The sequence below is a fragment of the Electrona antarctica genome (genome assembly GCF_951216825.1).
Source record: "Electrona antarctica genome assembly, chromosome: 11".
In the NCBI taxonomy this organism is placed as follows: Eukaryota; Metazoa; Chordata; class Actinopteri; order Myctophiformes; family Myctophidae; genus Electrona; species Electrona antarctica.
In genome coordinates this window covers 33,604,562-33,619,965 of record NC_136792.1, presented here as the reverse complement: position 1 = coordinate 33,619,965, position 15,404 = coordinate 33,604,562, and the positions used below count along the sequence as shown (strand labels likewise).

Genomic DNA, 15,404 nt, shown 5'->3' with positions numbered 1-15,404 from the left:
AACGAATAACGGCACGCTAGTCATTTGAAATGCACACATTCATATTTGACTCTGTCCACAGGCCAAACGCCTGTGTTTTCTCCGATACGGGGGCGTGTAAACTGACGCACGGATAAATAAACAACATACAGCCTCACCGTGGCTGAGAGATGAAGATAAACAGAGAAATGGCCTGCAGCCGGGGCATTGATCCTTCCATTTTGCCAGCAGGGTCCATGCCAAAGTAACTAATGTAGTCTGCTATTGATCCCTCCCGAGTTTCAAGCCTGGCTGAATTTCTCTATAATGCTGCATTGTTTTCAGAGAAGTCAGATCTGCCGAAGGGGGAAGGCCAAGGCTTCACCTGTACAACCCCCCTCTCTCGCTGACATTGATGTGTTCTGGGTGGATTAAACCGCTGGCCCCGGCTGATCCGCAAAGGTGGCTTTTGTTTGCTGTTGTTTCGGTAGCGAGTGTACGTGAGGTGTGCATGCAAGCGTGTGTGTATTACTATACCAAATGTCCTCCCCAAGTAAAGTAGAGTATGTGAAATTGTCTTGGTCCTCACTAGAAACTATTTAGTTTGGTCATTGTGGGTTTTTTTAACGTCATTTCAATGGAAGTTGCTCAGTGGTGTTTTGAAGCACACGGAAGAACGCCAACGCTAGAAAGTGCTAACGAGCGCTCAATGTTAAACCCCAGCTACGTGGGGTTACTCGTGCCTGCAGTTCCAGCTTTGACCAGTAGGGCCTACGGCTTCGACTATGGCCAGCCGTTCTGTGGGCTGGGTTACGTGTTAGGGGTTGAGTAGTAAGAGTTTTCCCCATTTCAAACTTAGTTGTGAGGTGATATCACTCTGAATAATTACCGATCTACATGCTGCAGTGTTGCAGCCGCTTTGTGAGCTTGTACTGTAGATTTGTTATACACCTGGCCTACCTTTCAGGCATTTTCAATGGCGTCCATTTTTTTAATACAAACCTGTGTGTGCGTGCACTCAAGCGTGCATGTGTGTGAGAGACAAAGGGAGAGAGATAGCACAGCTAGACACGCCTTTACAGGGGAGGAAGGACTTCCGTTTATCCCCTTATCTGTAGCTGTAAAGGACAAAAGACCGCATCAGCACTGCACCTATTTAAGCAATGGATTCATATGCATAAGAGGTAACAGTTAAGTTGCGTCTGTATCTGTAATATCGCTGTAGCGGACGGTAGCGCTTAAGTCCCATGAAGCAACAGCGTCAAATTAGATCAGACAAATAGACAAATACAGGAGGGAGAAACAGGGTGTGTGTGTGTGTGTGTGGGGGGGCTTTATAAGCACTGCACACAAATATACACATTACACACACACGCACACGCACACGCGCACACGCACACGCACACACACACACACACACACACACACACACACACACACACACACACACACACACACACACACACACCCCGCTGGCCGGCGTTCCTCCTCAGTGGGAGATGTAGAGACATGGGGAGAGGTAACAGAGTAGGGAGGTAGAAGGGATGGGCGATATGACTTCAAATCAATATCACCATTATTTCAAACGTTTGAAATAATGAACGATTATTTAAGGTTTGTTTTTGACTATTCTGCCTATATTGAGAGATACAAGTGGAGATTGACAGGAAAGAGGGAGAGAGACGGGGGGAGACCAGCAATGGTCGTCGGGACTGGGACTCGAACATGCGACGCGCCGTCAGGCCAGAGCCTACATGTAGTATGCGCCCGGACCACAAGGCCAGCGGGCGCCCAAGACAGTCGATTATTACTTATTGCGCGTGTTGGGGGCCAGCACATGTTATGACGTCATATGCTGGCCCCAAGCTGACCGTGCAGGTGTGTTTTTGTCATGCTACGAAGCATATGTCCCATGACGTGATGAAGATATGTACCAATGTCCCTTAGAATGCACGTGATATGATGTCATACGGACATACGGAAGCTGACGGTGCAGGTATGTTTTCCGTGAATCGTGATGAAGATTATGTACCAATGCCAGGGTATAATTGGTTGACGATGGTGACGTAATGATGATAGGTTTCAGTGTCAAGTACATACACATCAAACCACCCAGCCGATCACATTATACCACCAAACACTCAGAAAACTACATACAGTTATATACACATATATGGACATATGAGCATATGACGTGATGAATATATGTACCAATGCCAGGGTATAGTTGACGGTGACGTAACGATGATTTTACCATACTTAAAAATACTACTTTTTTTCCTTCAGAAGCAAGGTACGTAGCATAGCTAAATCTAATAATTCAATATGTGAGACTAAGATTTGAAAGTTTATAGCGGTATACAGCACTTGCGCGCTCTGCTTGCGCACTAGTAGGCCATTTCTGGCCTACTTGTGTACAACGAGCAAGTAAGCACTCGACAGAGTGCAGTTCTAGTTGATATTTATTTTCGTTCGATTAACTGTTGCACCCCTATTGCAGCATTTGCACCAAGCTGAGCCATTGCGCGCACACAAGAAGCTTATAGCTTCATGACAGGGAGCACAAATAAACCTGAGTTTGTTATTTTTTTTAATCAAACTCCCTCCTCTCCCACCGCTGTTTACAGCCAAGCTGTTGCTTTGAAGCGCCAGATCCACTCCGAGAGAGAGAGAGAGAGAGAGAGAGAGAGAGAGAGAGAGAGAGATATACCGGACTCAGAATATTAAATGAGCAAGCGCACCATCACTCATTAAAATGGGGGGAAACGTTTCGTAAAACAAACCCCCTTTTGTGTGGCCTCCCTCACCCTACCCCACCCACCGCAGTATGCATCATCCTCACTGAGAAATGAGAGGCGAGGAGACACATGGGGAGAGAGAAAGAGATGGAGAGAGACAGAGGGGAGAGAGAGATGGGCTGGGCGATGCGACTTCAAATCAATCGTGATTATTTCTACCTTGTGCACTGCAAATTCGTTGAAATAAAGAATTCTCGATTATTTGATTAACCTACAGGATGAGCAAGATTAAGTTGGTTATTGATTATACAGTTTTGTTTATATGTCCAAAACTGTTACTTATCAGGTATCAAAATTTGCAAAAGTAACAGATCCACGACTACAAGCTTGTGTATCTGCTATACTGTTGATGATTTTGTGACACTGTAGGGCTTTTGTGACACTGTATGATCAAGTAGGGCATTCATTTACGAAAAACCCACGAAAAGTTAGAATATGGAGATAAGAGGTTTCTGCCCTACAGCAACAATATTTTTGGTTAATTGACACGCCCTATGGGGGGTGCAGAGAGTCAGACAGAGATAAGCAGAGAGCTCTATGTGGGGGCGGGGCAGCAGAAAGTAAAGATGACACACTGCTGACAGGCCGATCAACCTCGTTGGACAATGTGTTACTTCCGCCTCGCAGGATCCATATTTCCTCCTCCCCGTCTGTCCTCCTCAGACTGACAAGGTTCCTCAACGGCTGCTTATCTGGAGGTCAGCCCCCCATTAATGGAGGCACATCAACCCAGCTGTCGGCTGTAAATTGACTTGTTCAGGGGAGTGGCGGAGAGGGGGGGGGGAATTGAATTGATTTAGTGTAGGTGGTTTCTAGTGATCAGATTTGCTTTATGTCCACAAATAAAGCAATATATTTTTTTACAACTTGTTGCACACCCAGATTTCATCCATGGCCTCAGTCCCAATATGGGGGCCAATATTTGTGTGCTTGAATTTGAACTGAAATTATACAAAGTACATGCTTGTTTATTGCATTTTTTGCTTTTACATAATAGTCTTTAACTATCAATCAGGTACATTCCGTATGCACAGCTAGAACCAAGGATAGAACAACAGTGATTCAATTATTAAATCTGCTAGGAGCTATTAGTACACTGGCCAGTGGCCACATGACTGTAATGTCCTCTACTAAGACCATGCTGAAATAATAATACCATGCTGATAGTTTGTTGTTGAAGCTGCTGGCATTCCAGAAGACAGTATTATGCTAACCTCTCTAGCATGGGCTACTGTTCATCACCTGAATATTTTACCTGAAATATTCTACGATATATTCATATAACTGGTCCTCACTAATGTTCATTAATAGATGCCATCATTTGTCTACTCGCTGTGTCTCACAAACCTGCCTGCCATCATTGGCATGCAGATTGTCATTTTAAACAAGATTTAAATTAATTATTTATTATTATTATTTTATTATTATTATTATTATTATTATTATTATTATTATTATTATTATTATTATTATTATTATTATTATTATTATTATTATTATTATTATTAATGATGCAAGAACAGTGGCATCTATTTCGGTATGCTATCTTCCCAGCAAGAGAAAGGCTGTAGTTTCTATTCTACATTTTCCCTAAAAATAATATTCCCTACTAATAATAAAGAACCGAAATCAAGACAGGACTCTGCTGCAAAGCAGATAAAGACAAACACAAGACAAGAGGCGAGGCGATAACCTATCTATTGGTTTCCTTTTTTGTCCTGTACTTCACAGACAGTGTGATTTGAGCTGAAACTGAAGAGGATTTCAAGGATTTGAACCAGAAAATTGCAGCGGCAGTTTGCAGCTAAACGTGCACTACATTCTGATTGCTGATCCAACCATGGTCGACCTATGGGTGTGAGAGCAGCTACACACAGCACTGAGGGGGACACTCGTGGAGTGGGAATGAACCCGGACAAGCCACCAAATGGCAGCGCAAGAGTAGACTGCTGAAACAAGTATTTCTATCAAGAGTAGACTGCTGAAACAAGTATTTCTATCCAGAGTAGACTGCTGAAAGTATTTCTATCAAGCCCAGAATGTCATACAGAGAAGCAAAATGGCTTTTGAATGGTTCTTTAAATCAGGAGTTCTCAGCGTTTTTGGCTGGGGATCCCCGGAAATGCTTTGGCCATGTCTCACGGCACCGGCAATGTGCCGAGGTGTCCCTGAGCAAGACACTTAACCTCTAACTTCTTCCCACTGTGCTCAAGTCCACATGAGCAGACATCAGCCGGGTGAAGTTGAAAACTGATTCTCAGATTAAATATGTCTAATTATTAGCATCCCAATTTGGGGTATGTCTTAAATATGTGAACCTTCGAAAAACATTGCAGATCTATAAACTCACAACTGTGAGCATGATTTTCTTATGAAGAAATGTGGTGTATTCGGAAAATAAGGAGCAGAGTCAGACCGAATACAGACGCCTGGGAGACGCCTGCAATTGTACATACTGTATATCTTTTATGTGATTACAGGTTCTTTAGAATAGAATAGAATAGAATAGAATAGAATAGAATAGAATAGAATAGAATAGAAATGGATCATTAAACAACCTTGGTCTGAGAGGTTATTCCTGGAACCAAGAATGGTCCATCCATGGCATCACTTTAAAGAAGTGGTTTCAGTTCCAGTTGGCACCTTTATTTGTCGCGTGACTAAAACGACATCAGTTTCCTCCAACATGTTTGTACATTAATGCCCTACAAAAGTATACCACTGGAACACAGGATGCCTTTTTTCCTGAAAGGTAACATCTTCAGACTTACAAGGTTTCCACCTGACCACCACCATACACGGAACTATACAGTCACTGCTGCATAATAAGACGCAACCCATTATTAATAGTATTTGTGCAGTCATCCGTTCATAGAGAGCACTCCATTTTGCCCTAACCTTTTCCATTATTTAGGTTCAGTGCTTATCAACACCATAATTTATTCATCAGGGGGGTAATACGCTGCCTTTTACTCGGGGCACCACGGGGGGCCCTAATTTGCACCCTAGAAATAATATAATAATCCAACCACGTTTGTAATAACAAACAATCCTAGATTTTAGTATGATGACTCATCAAAACGTCATACGAAAACATTAATTAACTTGCCTTGGAAGGAAAATAAATGAGCTCCAGGAGCTCTGAAGGGAGAACTGCTCTGTTTCTGGAATACTGATTAAAGCTCACAATTTGCCGTGATGTGACGCGCTGTGAGCTTGTAGGACAGGTCGTCTATTTTCAAATAGCCAAGTATAGGTTTAAATTGGTTAACCCATTAAGACCTGAGGCCGATTCTACAAAATGTTAAAAAATAAAATAATAATAATAATAATAAATGTTAAAAGGTTTTCTGAAAAACGTATGTTGCTTGGTATAATCAGTGGTGCTCCAACTTTTTCATGTCATGGACCCTGAAGAATGTATTTGGGCGTATTTGGCCATCTCAAAATATGTTGTTTCAGGGACCCCCAGAAGCAAAGTTAAAAATGTTTGCTTTAAAATATATATATATATTCAAAGATTTGCACAAAATGTCATGGTGCCAGGCTATGCAGAACTGACATTTGTGAATAGCCAAATAATGGTCAAAGTGGTTAAAATCGAAAGTGACAGAGATGCTTACCCGGTCTTAAGTGATTCTGATATTGTCTTAAACATTTCGCTGAGGACCCCCTGGAACCCCCCACCAAGTCCACGGACTCCACTTTTAGAACCAGTGAGCTAAAGCACTCAAAAGCGATGGTTTGTCTTGCCCAAAGTGTCTCCATTAGGCCGCAACGGCAAATAAAGCCAAGCTTTAATCTCCTGTCAGTTCTCGGCTATTCTCCCAGGAGTAGGACGCTTGTGGGCCGTCCATCACCTCCGCCGGGGAACCAAAGAGAAGACTCCCCTGGGAGGCGGATGAGGATCCAGCCAATTTGCATCTCCATTCCCACCATCCAAGGACCCCCCAACAATCCCATAATGATTCTATCACACACAGACAGAAGTGTCACGACAACTGTGGCATGTGATATATTTCATGATGAGTAGAACCCAGGCAGCTTGTCTGTGCATGGTAAAATCCATAGTCTTAATTTTAACCAAATGGTCCCTTGACAGTTAATGTGACCCTGAATAGCCAATATACATTAAGCTCACAATGCAATGCATTGTGAGCTTGTAGATCGGCTATTTTCTTTGCCATTTTTGTACACCACCATTGCCACCAGTGCAATATGGGGCTTAAGTGCTTAATCAGACTACTGATTGAGTCAATATATGTTGCAAAATGGTCCCTTGACAGTTAATGTGACCCTGAATAGCCAATATACATTAAGCTCACAATGCAATGCATTGTGAGCAATGCAATGCAGCTCACAATGCAATGAATTGTGAGCTTGTAGATCAGCTATTTTCTTTGCCATTTTGGTACACCACCATTGCCATTGGGGCTTAAGTGCTTAATCAGACAATGATTGAGTCAATTATAAAAATGATATTAGATTTTTTTTATCGATTCGTCTCTCTCTCTCTCTCTCTCTCTCTCTAGGCCATCCTGAGACGAGCCCTCCATCGTTGCTTACAGTCATCCCGGTTCTCCATATATCTGGCCAGCTCGTTGGTGCTTTGCACTCCTGCATCTTTCTTGAGTTATTTTTTTCCTTTTCTTTTGATTCGTAACAGAAAGAAACCTTGCTTGTTCTCGATTATTCAATTAACCTACATGAGCAAGATAAAGTCGTCATTAGTATTGACATTTAGTCCTACTAAATACATTTTTAGACCCAGAGTTAAATTAACAATGAGTGTACTACCTCGTGTTAAGCTTGTGAAAACAATTCACTTGTGTCCTGCTGTGCCGAGTACCAATCACACATCATTCCTAGATCTCTGCCAGGGCTGTGAGATCCACCTGTTCCACTGATGACAGCGCTCTGACCCCAGTCTACTCTCCCCCAGTCTACTCTCCATGCATGACCATTTGGTGACAAGACCAAATACATGCTAAATGCAACATATTTGCATCAAATCCGCACAATGATATCCAGGGATTTGGTGTGTAAATAAACTTAGAAACAGTGGCAGTTATTGCTACGTAGCGATAAGTCAATAAAATAATACGTTATGAGTAAAGAGCCTGTATTCATAATGTTACTTGGAATTGGCATCAAAATATACTTACAGTACAAAAGTAAAAGCACTAAAGCAGCTGAAAATATCTATAAGCTTACAAAGTAATTTAACCCATCACATAAGTGTAGTGGAGTAAAAAGTAGGTAAAATATTTCCCTCGGAGGTGCATAAAGTATTAAAAATCACACCCGTGTGAAGTGAGGGGCACTCTAATCATCGTACATCATCATCAGTAATGGTGGTCCCTTATTAGCTCCCACCGACATACCCAGCCAATTTGCTCAGACGTAAATTCTCTATTCATTGTCAATGGCACTATAGGTGTTTATAGGAGGGGCTAGCACCCCTAAAAAAAGGATTTCAAGATTGTACTTAAGTGCTTAATGTACTTAGTTACTTTCTAGCACTGCTCGGACTGCACTGCACATTAAACCCAGATCAAAATGATGATCAAACCGTACATGCACTTTACATTGAGCACACACTACATAATGTAGTCCAAGTTTCACCTTGCTCAATGAATACATCAATACAAACAGAGGCGGATCGACTCCACAGCCCATCTGTGTGGAACCCCCCCCCCCCACACACACACACACACACACACACACATACATCACTCATTGCTTGACGGACGGAACCGGTGCACAAGCACAAGCCAGGAATCATTGATTGATTTCACACGGTGCCAAGCAGGATTATGGGAGTTCAGAGCTGTGCAAATTCCCCTCACTGCGTAATTGTACGTTCAGGGTTGATGCACATCCGTCATCCAGCGGGTTGATTTCTCAAATGTTTAATCCAATAAAAGACAAGGATTTCATGACTCTATAAGGCAGTGGTTCTCACACGTTTGCATGTCAAAGACCCCCAAATTGATGTGTTTGACCGCAGAACCCAATTTGAAAAGTTGTTGTGCCACTGACCCCAATAAGAGAAGATTTGTGTTACAATTAAACAACAATTAAACGTTAAATAATATGATATTTCAAAAAATAATGATAATCTAAAATAGCCAAATAGTAAAATAGGGTTCAGATGATTAAACAGATTTTGATGGGGAGGATAAGGGTTCTACATACACCAGAGCCAGAGGACCAAACCCAAAGCAAACGATCCAATTGAATTCACACTCAATTAAACATAATTCCGGATTTAGAACCCCAATTCTTTACAATCAGAACAGTGTTACAGACACCCATTGTCCACAGGTCCTTTGGTTCTCAAGGTTTAATTTATTTAATGACCGCACGTTTTGGGGGAATGGGGAATACATTACATTTAACCCTTATTCCCACCATGTTAGGTTATGTGTGTGCAAGGCTTTGCATACTGAGTTGCATTGGTGCAATAAGGGACTGGCTGGGACTTGCATGAAGTTTGGGGCTGTGGTGTCTGGAACAGGTTGTATATCAATTAAACCATCAAAGGATGTGGGGGCATTTACAGCATTGCCCTTTGGCCCCCGGGGTGAAAGACCAAATTCTTGTTTTTGCATCTCAAAAGAAAGTGGGTCCAAAAGATAACAACACTTGACAAAAGGTTTGGCAGCATTTGGCACCGATTAAAGGCTTTGAAAGAGATAAATTATGAAGTCACAATCGGATGTTTTGCTATATGTGGCTATACTTTGTTGTAGAATGAATAGCAAAAAACAGCCAATCTACAAGCCCACGCATCACAACACATTGAGTTTGTAGATCAGATATTTTTGCCATTTAAAATAACTAGACTGGTGCCCGGCTGTAGAGCACCGAGTCGGTAACGATGGAAGTTGAAGATCCATGCCCCACCCGGCTATGTCTGTGTCCCTTTTATGCCCATATATGGAGATTTCTGTATCTGTCTCTCTGTGTCCCTTTATTCCTATATATGGAGTTCTGTGTCAGGCATGCCCAGATGTGGTGTGATGTCAGAACAGGCCAGCTCCATATATGGAGATATAGGGATGCTCAGGTTCTGTGCTGGTTCTGGACAACCGGCTATCCGAGGGACTCGACACCGGGCACTGCACTCCCTGAGGTGGTGTGGAACGTGTGTGTCGAATTTGAAGCTGGTGGGCGAATGGTTTTCGAGTTACGTAGATTACAGACGTACACACGTATGTGTATGTACATACGTACGTACACACAGAGACTTGGTGCATTCATGGTTAAAACAACTATGACCCAGCAACTAAATAAATCAAACAAAATGTTACACCTAAATGTATTAAGATTCAGGTAGGTTCAGGTAGACCCAAATACAAGGAAGCACTGACGCTACTACTTTTGGCTTCAGCTCAAATGAGGCAAACAAAAGCGACACTTTACTTTGCTGTGCGTAATCAACAACTACACAAGCAGGAAGGCATTGTCCTGCCGTGTCTAATTCGACTACTTCTGCCCCCAACAGAACAGAACACTTTTCGGCCGATGTGCCATTTGGAGACATTTTCCACTCCCTCGGTTGAACGGCTTCAAAAGATTTTCCAACGAGGCGAATCCCAAGGGAACCAAGTTAATCCTGATCTTCACCACAAGCAGAGGGATCATCTCAATGTAAATCAGACAGAGCTTTTGATCAAAGTGTCCAGTCAGTCTTAAACACATCATGCCATGCAAAGCAAGGTCACCGTCTCGGCTGTTGTTGCACTGAAGTGGAGCTGGAGACGGGGAAATCATGTTGAAATATGTGTAAAAAGCTGGGCTATAGCTCCAGGGCTGGGCGCTACAATTTCAAATCAATATCACAATCTAAAATGTTGCCTCAATTAGGCGATGCACACGTTGTGAGTTTGCAGATCATCCGTTGTACAACAAAGTACTGTATAAAACCATGCTTATTTGCTTAAGACAGACGGCAATCATACAAAAAATATATTTTCCAAGTGTTGATTCCTTGATATAAAGCCCCCCTCCCTCGTCAATCATGAAAGATTAAGATTAAGGTTTATTGGTTGTAAATATCAGTTTTGAAATATTTTCACCCTAGATTTGTACAAAAAAGGGAAAGGCTAGCCTAGCACCAGAAGTATATGCATAGTGCACTGTGTGTTTGACAGACGACATGTAGCCTATACAAAGCAAATGGCCCCGATTATCATGTTAAGTAAACAACTTAAACCCATAGTTGACCAGGGGTCCCTCAGGGCTCTGTATACGTTGTAGGCTACTCTCCTTGTTTTAGTCCACACCATTAATGTATTCGCCAAAAAGAGCCAATCTACAAGCTCACGGGTCAAACGCGAGCTGGTATAGATCAGCAATTTTGGCTGAATGTTTGCCCCCAGAAAAGAGACGCTAGGGTCCATCTGGTTAAAAGCTCTGTGATTATAAGATCAGTCAAACCCATAAAAAACAGCACTGCTTAAAAAACAAGACTGGACAAACCATGACTCCACTCCACCACACTTGACCCCCCCATACCTCTACCTAAACTGGACAGCGCCCAAACAGAATTAGACCCAATCCATATCATGTAAACAAAGTCGTAAAAGTGTTCTACTCAAGGCCCTGAATGCAGATAACGTGTTGCATAATGGATCAATGCCTTGGGCATCAACCCACATGCATGCATAGGCAGGCAGGCTTGGTTTACAAACACCCCTCATCTCTCTCTCTCTCTCTCTCTCTCTCTCTCTGCCAGTGGTCTCTTTGTTTAAGATACACAACACACGTGATTATGAGGAACAGCATTATTGTATTAAGTCCAACTGAGTAGGAGATGAGTCAATAGTGAATGACACTGATCATTCACTTATCATCACACTCCAGTGGCATCATTACAATCCCTATAACACCGTTTGAATTTCCCAGAACGACTAAAAGCTCCAAGAATAGAATTGCATATTAAATAATTTCTAATAATTGTGTAGGTTACACATCAATTTCAACATCCATGCAATATAAGTCGCAGTATGAATTGCATTCATTGTAAAGGGTTTTGCCAGCTGATGATTGTGGCTTCAAATCAATTCAAGTCTCTCTTTCAAGTTTCACTCAATTTACAGTATAATAATCTTTCCTATTGGAAGGAACTAACAATAATGGGGAAAAGGTGCACGCAGCAGCAGCAGCGATGCATTGCTGTTGCATGACACCCCTGCACACATCGCCATCTGCCTGCTATTGTGGTCAACTGTTCACTGTTGGACGGTCTCATCTGCAGATGCATACTTGAGCAGTTTTGCAATGACTCACTCCACAGTCACACACAATATGTGGTAGTAGGCTACTACTAATGCACGTAATATGCAGTAATAAGCATGTCGATTAATCAACTCAACCCAAGCAGCAAACAAGTCGAAATCAAACATCACATGCATTATCATTTGTAGAAGCATGCCGTCTACGAATGAAACATTTAATATCGCCAGTATCTCCCAGTGTTCATTTAACTCTGTACATATGGAACCGAAGAGGTTCCATCTATAGCCTACACTCTCGGGAGTTAAATGAAGAGGAGTTAGGTCAACAAGAATAACACAAAGAATGGTCATGTTTTGGACAGTAGCCTATTGATGATGCACACAGCCAGGTTTCCTTACCTCGGATGTGGAAAGCCAGCAGGAGTATCCACGCACCCGCACACATCATCGCCATGGCTCGGTCTCTCCCTCCTGCTAATCGGATCGGTACCTAAACGCTCGCAGGATGGAGGCACCGAACAACTTCTGGAAATCCCAGTAGGCTGCTTGGACCCCGGTGCGGAGCAATGATGACAATAGACCTCCTTCTGTTAGTGACAAGAGAGCTGCTTCCAAACCTCCTCCGTACGCGATCATCCACCGATGTTCTTAGTCCTTGTCCCGCTGCGGGTTCCCTTGTGGAGAGTTCTGCACACAAAGTGGCCAGTGGATCGGCCACAAAAGTAACCACTTGGGTCGGGTAACGAAATCCAAAAAGCGTCCGGGCCACGCCACTGTGCGTGCGGCCGGTGAAAATAAGGTATCGCTGCGATCAGAAAGAGATCAAAGATAAATTAGTTGTCAACAGGAGGACTCTCTGTGTATTATGTCTAATGATCGGAGGCATTCGGGGATCTATTCCTTTCTGAGTGCTACATCCACCGCTGCAAGCTCCAAAAACTCTGATACAGCTCCTCCAGTGTGTGTGTGTGTGTGTGTGTGTGTGTGTGTGTGCACGCGCGTGTGCGTGCGTGCACTCCGTGCAGGAGAGGCTGCTTGCTTGCTGGGGGTCCTCGGCTCGATGCTGTGCAGGAGGCAACTTCCAAATATGATTGAGCTCCTCTCCTGGATGTGTTCTGCGACAAAAAGAAACAACACCGCTTATGAAGATAATGCGTCTTCTTTCTTTCCTAATTTATTTATTTCACCCCAGTAGGCCTACTTCCTCCAGAAGAAGCTGGATCCCGCTGTCTCCGGGGGGTTATAATATAAAGGGTCCACAGCAGTGAGGAGAAGTTGTCTCTCTCTGGAAATGGTGGAATAGTTTTAGTGAAATGTAACGCAGCCGGCTGCAGCGCTATGCACCGCCCTGTTTAACGGCTCAACCTGGAGTCTGGACTAATGTGGGCGAGAGACACAAGGCTGAGGCGCTGGAGAGAGAGAGAGAGAGAGAGAGAGAGAGAGAGAGAGAGAGAGAGAGAGGGGGTTTTGAAATAAAGGAGGAGCCTGAAACTAACTCCATCGTAATCGTATGACGGTGTCGCTTTCGATAGACTTTCACTCCACTACATTTTAAACATAAATATTCAACTTTTGACACTATAATAGAGTCAAAAGTTAAATTAAATAATTAAGTGCATGTTATGCAGTGCACTGTATAGGCTATTTTTGTAAGTTTCCTAATTGTAATTTGTAATAGAGTCTCTATTACAAAATTACAATTAGAAACTTCACCTACCTCCTGGTACCGGAATCCAATTCAATCCTCTCAAAGTGGGGTCCGGGGACACCCAGAGGTCCTTAATTGAGGCTTTTCCAAGGGTTCCCCAGCTAAATTAGTTAATATAGAATAAAAAAAGTCAGCTTAACTGTATACTTTAACCCCATATCGTCTCTGTCATGTGGAAACATCATATGTCCAAAACTCAGGGCTGTACTGAGACAAAAATTCGGCCCGGACATTTTCGCGGAATTTGGCCCAGACTGGACCACCACAACCAGCGTGCATACTGTGCTGACTTTTCAGGTCGAGGCCCATACAAATAGGCCTACTTGAAATACAAGCCCTTAACACCACCATATTTACTACAGTACAACATAAATGATACACAACCAACAATAAATAAAAAAGTTAGAATATGGAGATAAGAGGTTTCTGGTCCAACGGCAATGATATATACACATGGCCATACATTCTTTGTGGTCGAGGTCAGTGCGACCCTCTGCATAGTGTTGCAGTTGAGATCAGTACAGTTCCCATTCCAGGCAGTGATGCTGCCTGTCATGTCAGGATGCTCTCGGTGGTACCTCCGTAGAAGGCCTTAGGGGGCACAGTGGCACAGTTGGTAGTGCTGTCGCCTCACAGCTAGAAGGTCCTGGGTTCGATTCCCGCCCAGGGCGCTGTGGGTGCTGGCGGAGTGTTTCCTCCTCCGCGTCATCAGTGCCCATACCCGAGGCGGGGTTGGCGAAAGGGCCTTTCTGTCTGGAGTTTGCATGTTCTCCCCATGTCCCCTAGGGTATAGGTACCCTCACAAAAACATGCAGTAATCCTGGTCTCTAAACTGCCTCCCCCTGGCCAGCCAGGGCGCCTGATGTAGGGGAAAGGAACTGGTTGGAATAACGTGCTCCTTTCCACGCGCTACGTCCAACCAGGGAAACTCCCCCCTGTCAGGTGTAAAGGAGCAACATGGACACTCAGGCATGAAGAAAGCATGAGTTCAAGTCCCTTGCTCTCTCCATGTCCCCCATATATGGGGACTAGGTTGGCGGAGGGTGTGTAGAGCCCAGGATCACATTAGATAATTGACACAGTATGTTGTAGTTAGTGTGGCAGTCTTTCTTTCTTTTTCTTATTTCACTTTTCTTTTCCCCCTATACACGACTCCTAAACTGCCTGTGTGTGTGTGTGTGTGTGTGTGTGTGTGTGTGTGTGTGTGTGTGTGTGTGTGTGTGTGTGTGTGTTATTCCTATCTGTGTATGTACAGTACTTTCCCCCCACTCTGTATTTGTAACTTCTGTGCAGTTTCTCACTGGTTCTCAAAGTGGGGTCCAGGGACTCAGGGACCCCTAGGTTTCCTTGACAGGGCTATAGCTCTGACAGTGTACAAACATGGGTACATTCCATTTGGTTCCATTTATACGGTCTCAGAGTTATGGGGGTCATTGGATTTGAAGCCAACTGATACTGACCCTCTCCACTGTGGTGCCACATGGGTATGCAACTAATATGCACTCTGTCCAGATTCCTGTAGTCCACCATCAACTTTGATATTTTCTTTTTGAGCGGTGCACACCGCTCCAAATGTGTCTGTCTGTTTGGGATATGAACAGCTACAATACAGCTGGGTGACCTAAAGTGGCACTGTTGACTCACCTGTGAGCCAGTGAGGAGCCCCCACCGGGAGGTCAGATTTCAGATTTGTAT

General features: G+C 43.5%; 1 protein-coding gene across 1 annotated transcript in view; it reads right to left on the bottom strand.

Moving 5' to 3' along the window:
- nectin1b (nectin cell adhesion molecule 1b) overlaps positions 1-13,300 on the bottom strand; it is a 121,053-nt gene extending 107,753 nt beyond the window's left edge. The window contains exon 1 of the mRNA XM_079514635.1: positions 12,401-13,300. Coding sequence (XP_079370761.1) covers positions 12,401-12,455 — 55 coding nt within the window. The 5' untranslated portion in view covers positions 12,456-13,300. The remainder of the gene's footprint in view (positions 1-12,400) is intronic.
- Between the last annotated feature and the right edge of the window lie 2,104 nt (positions 13,301-15,404).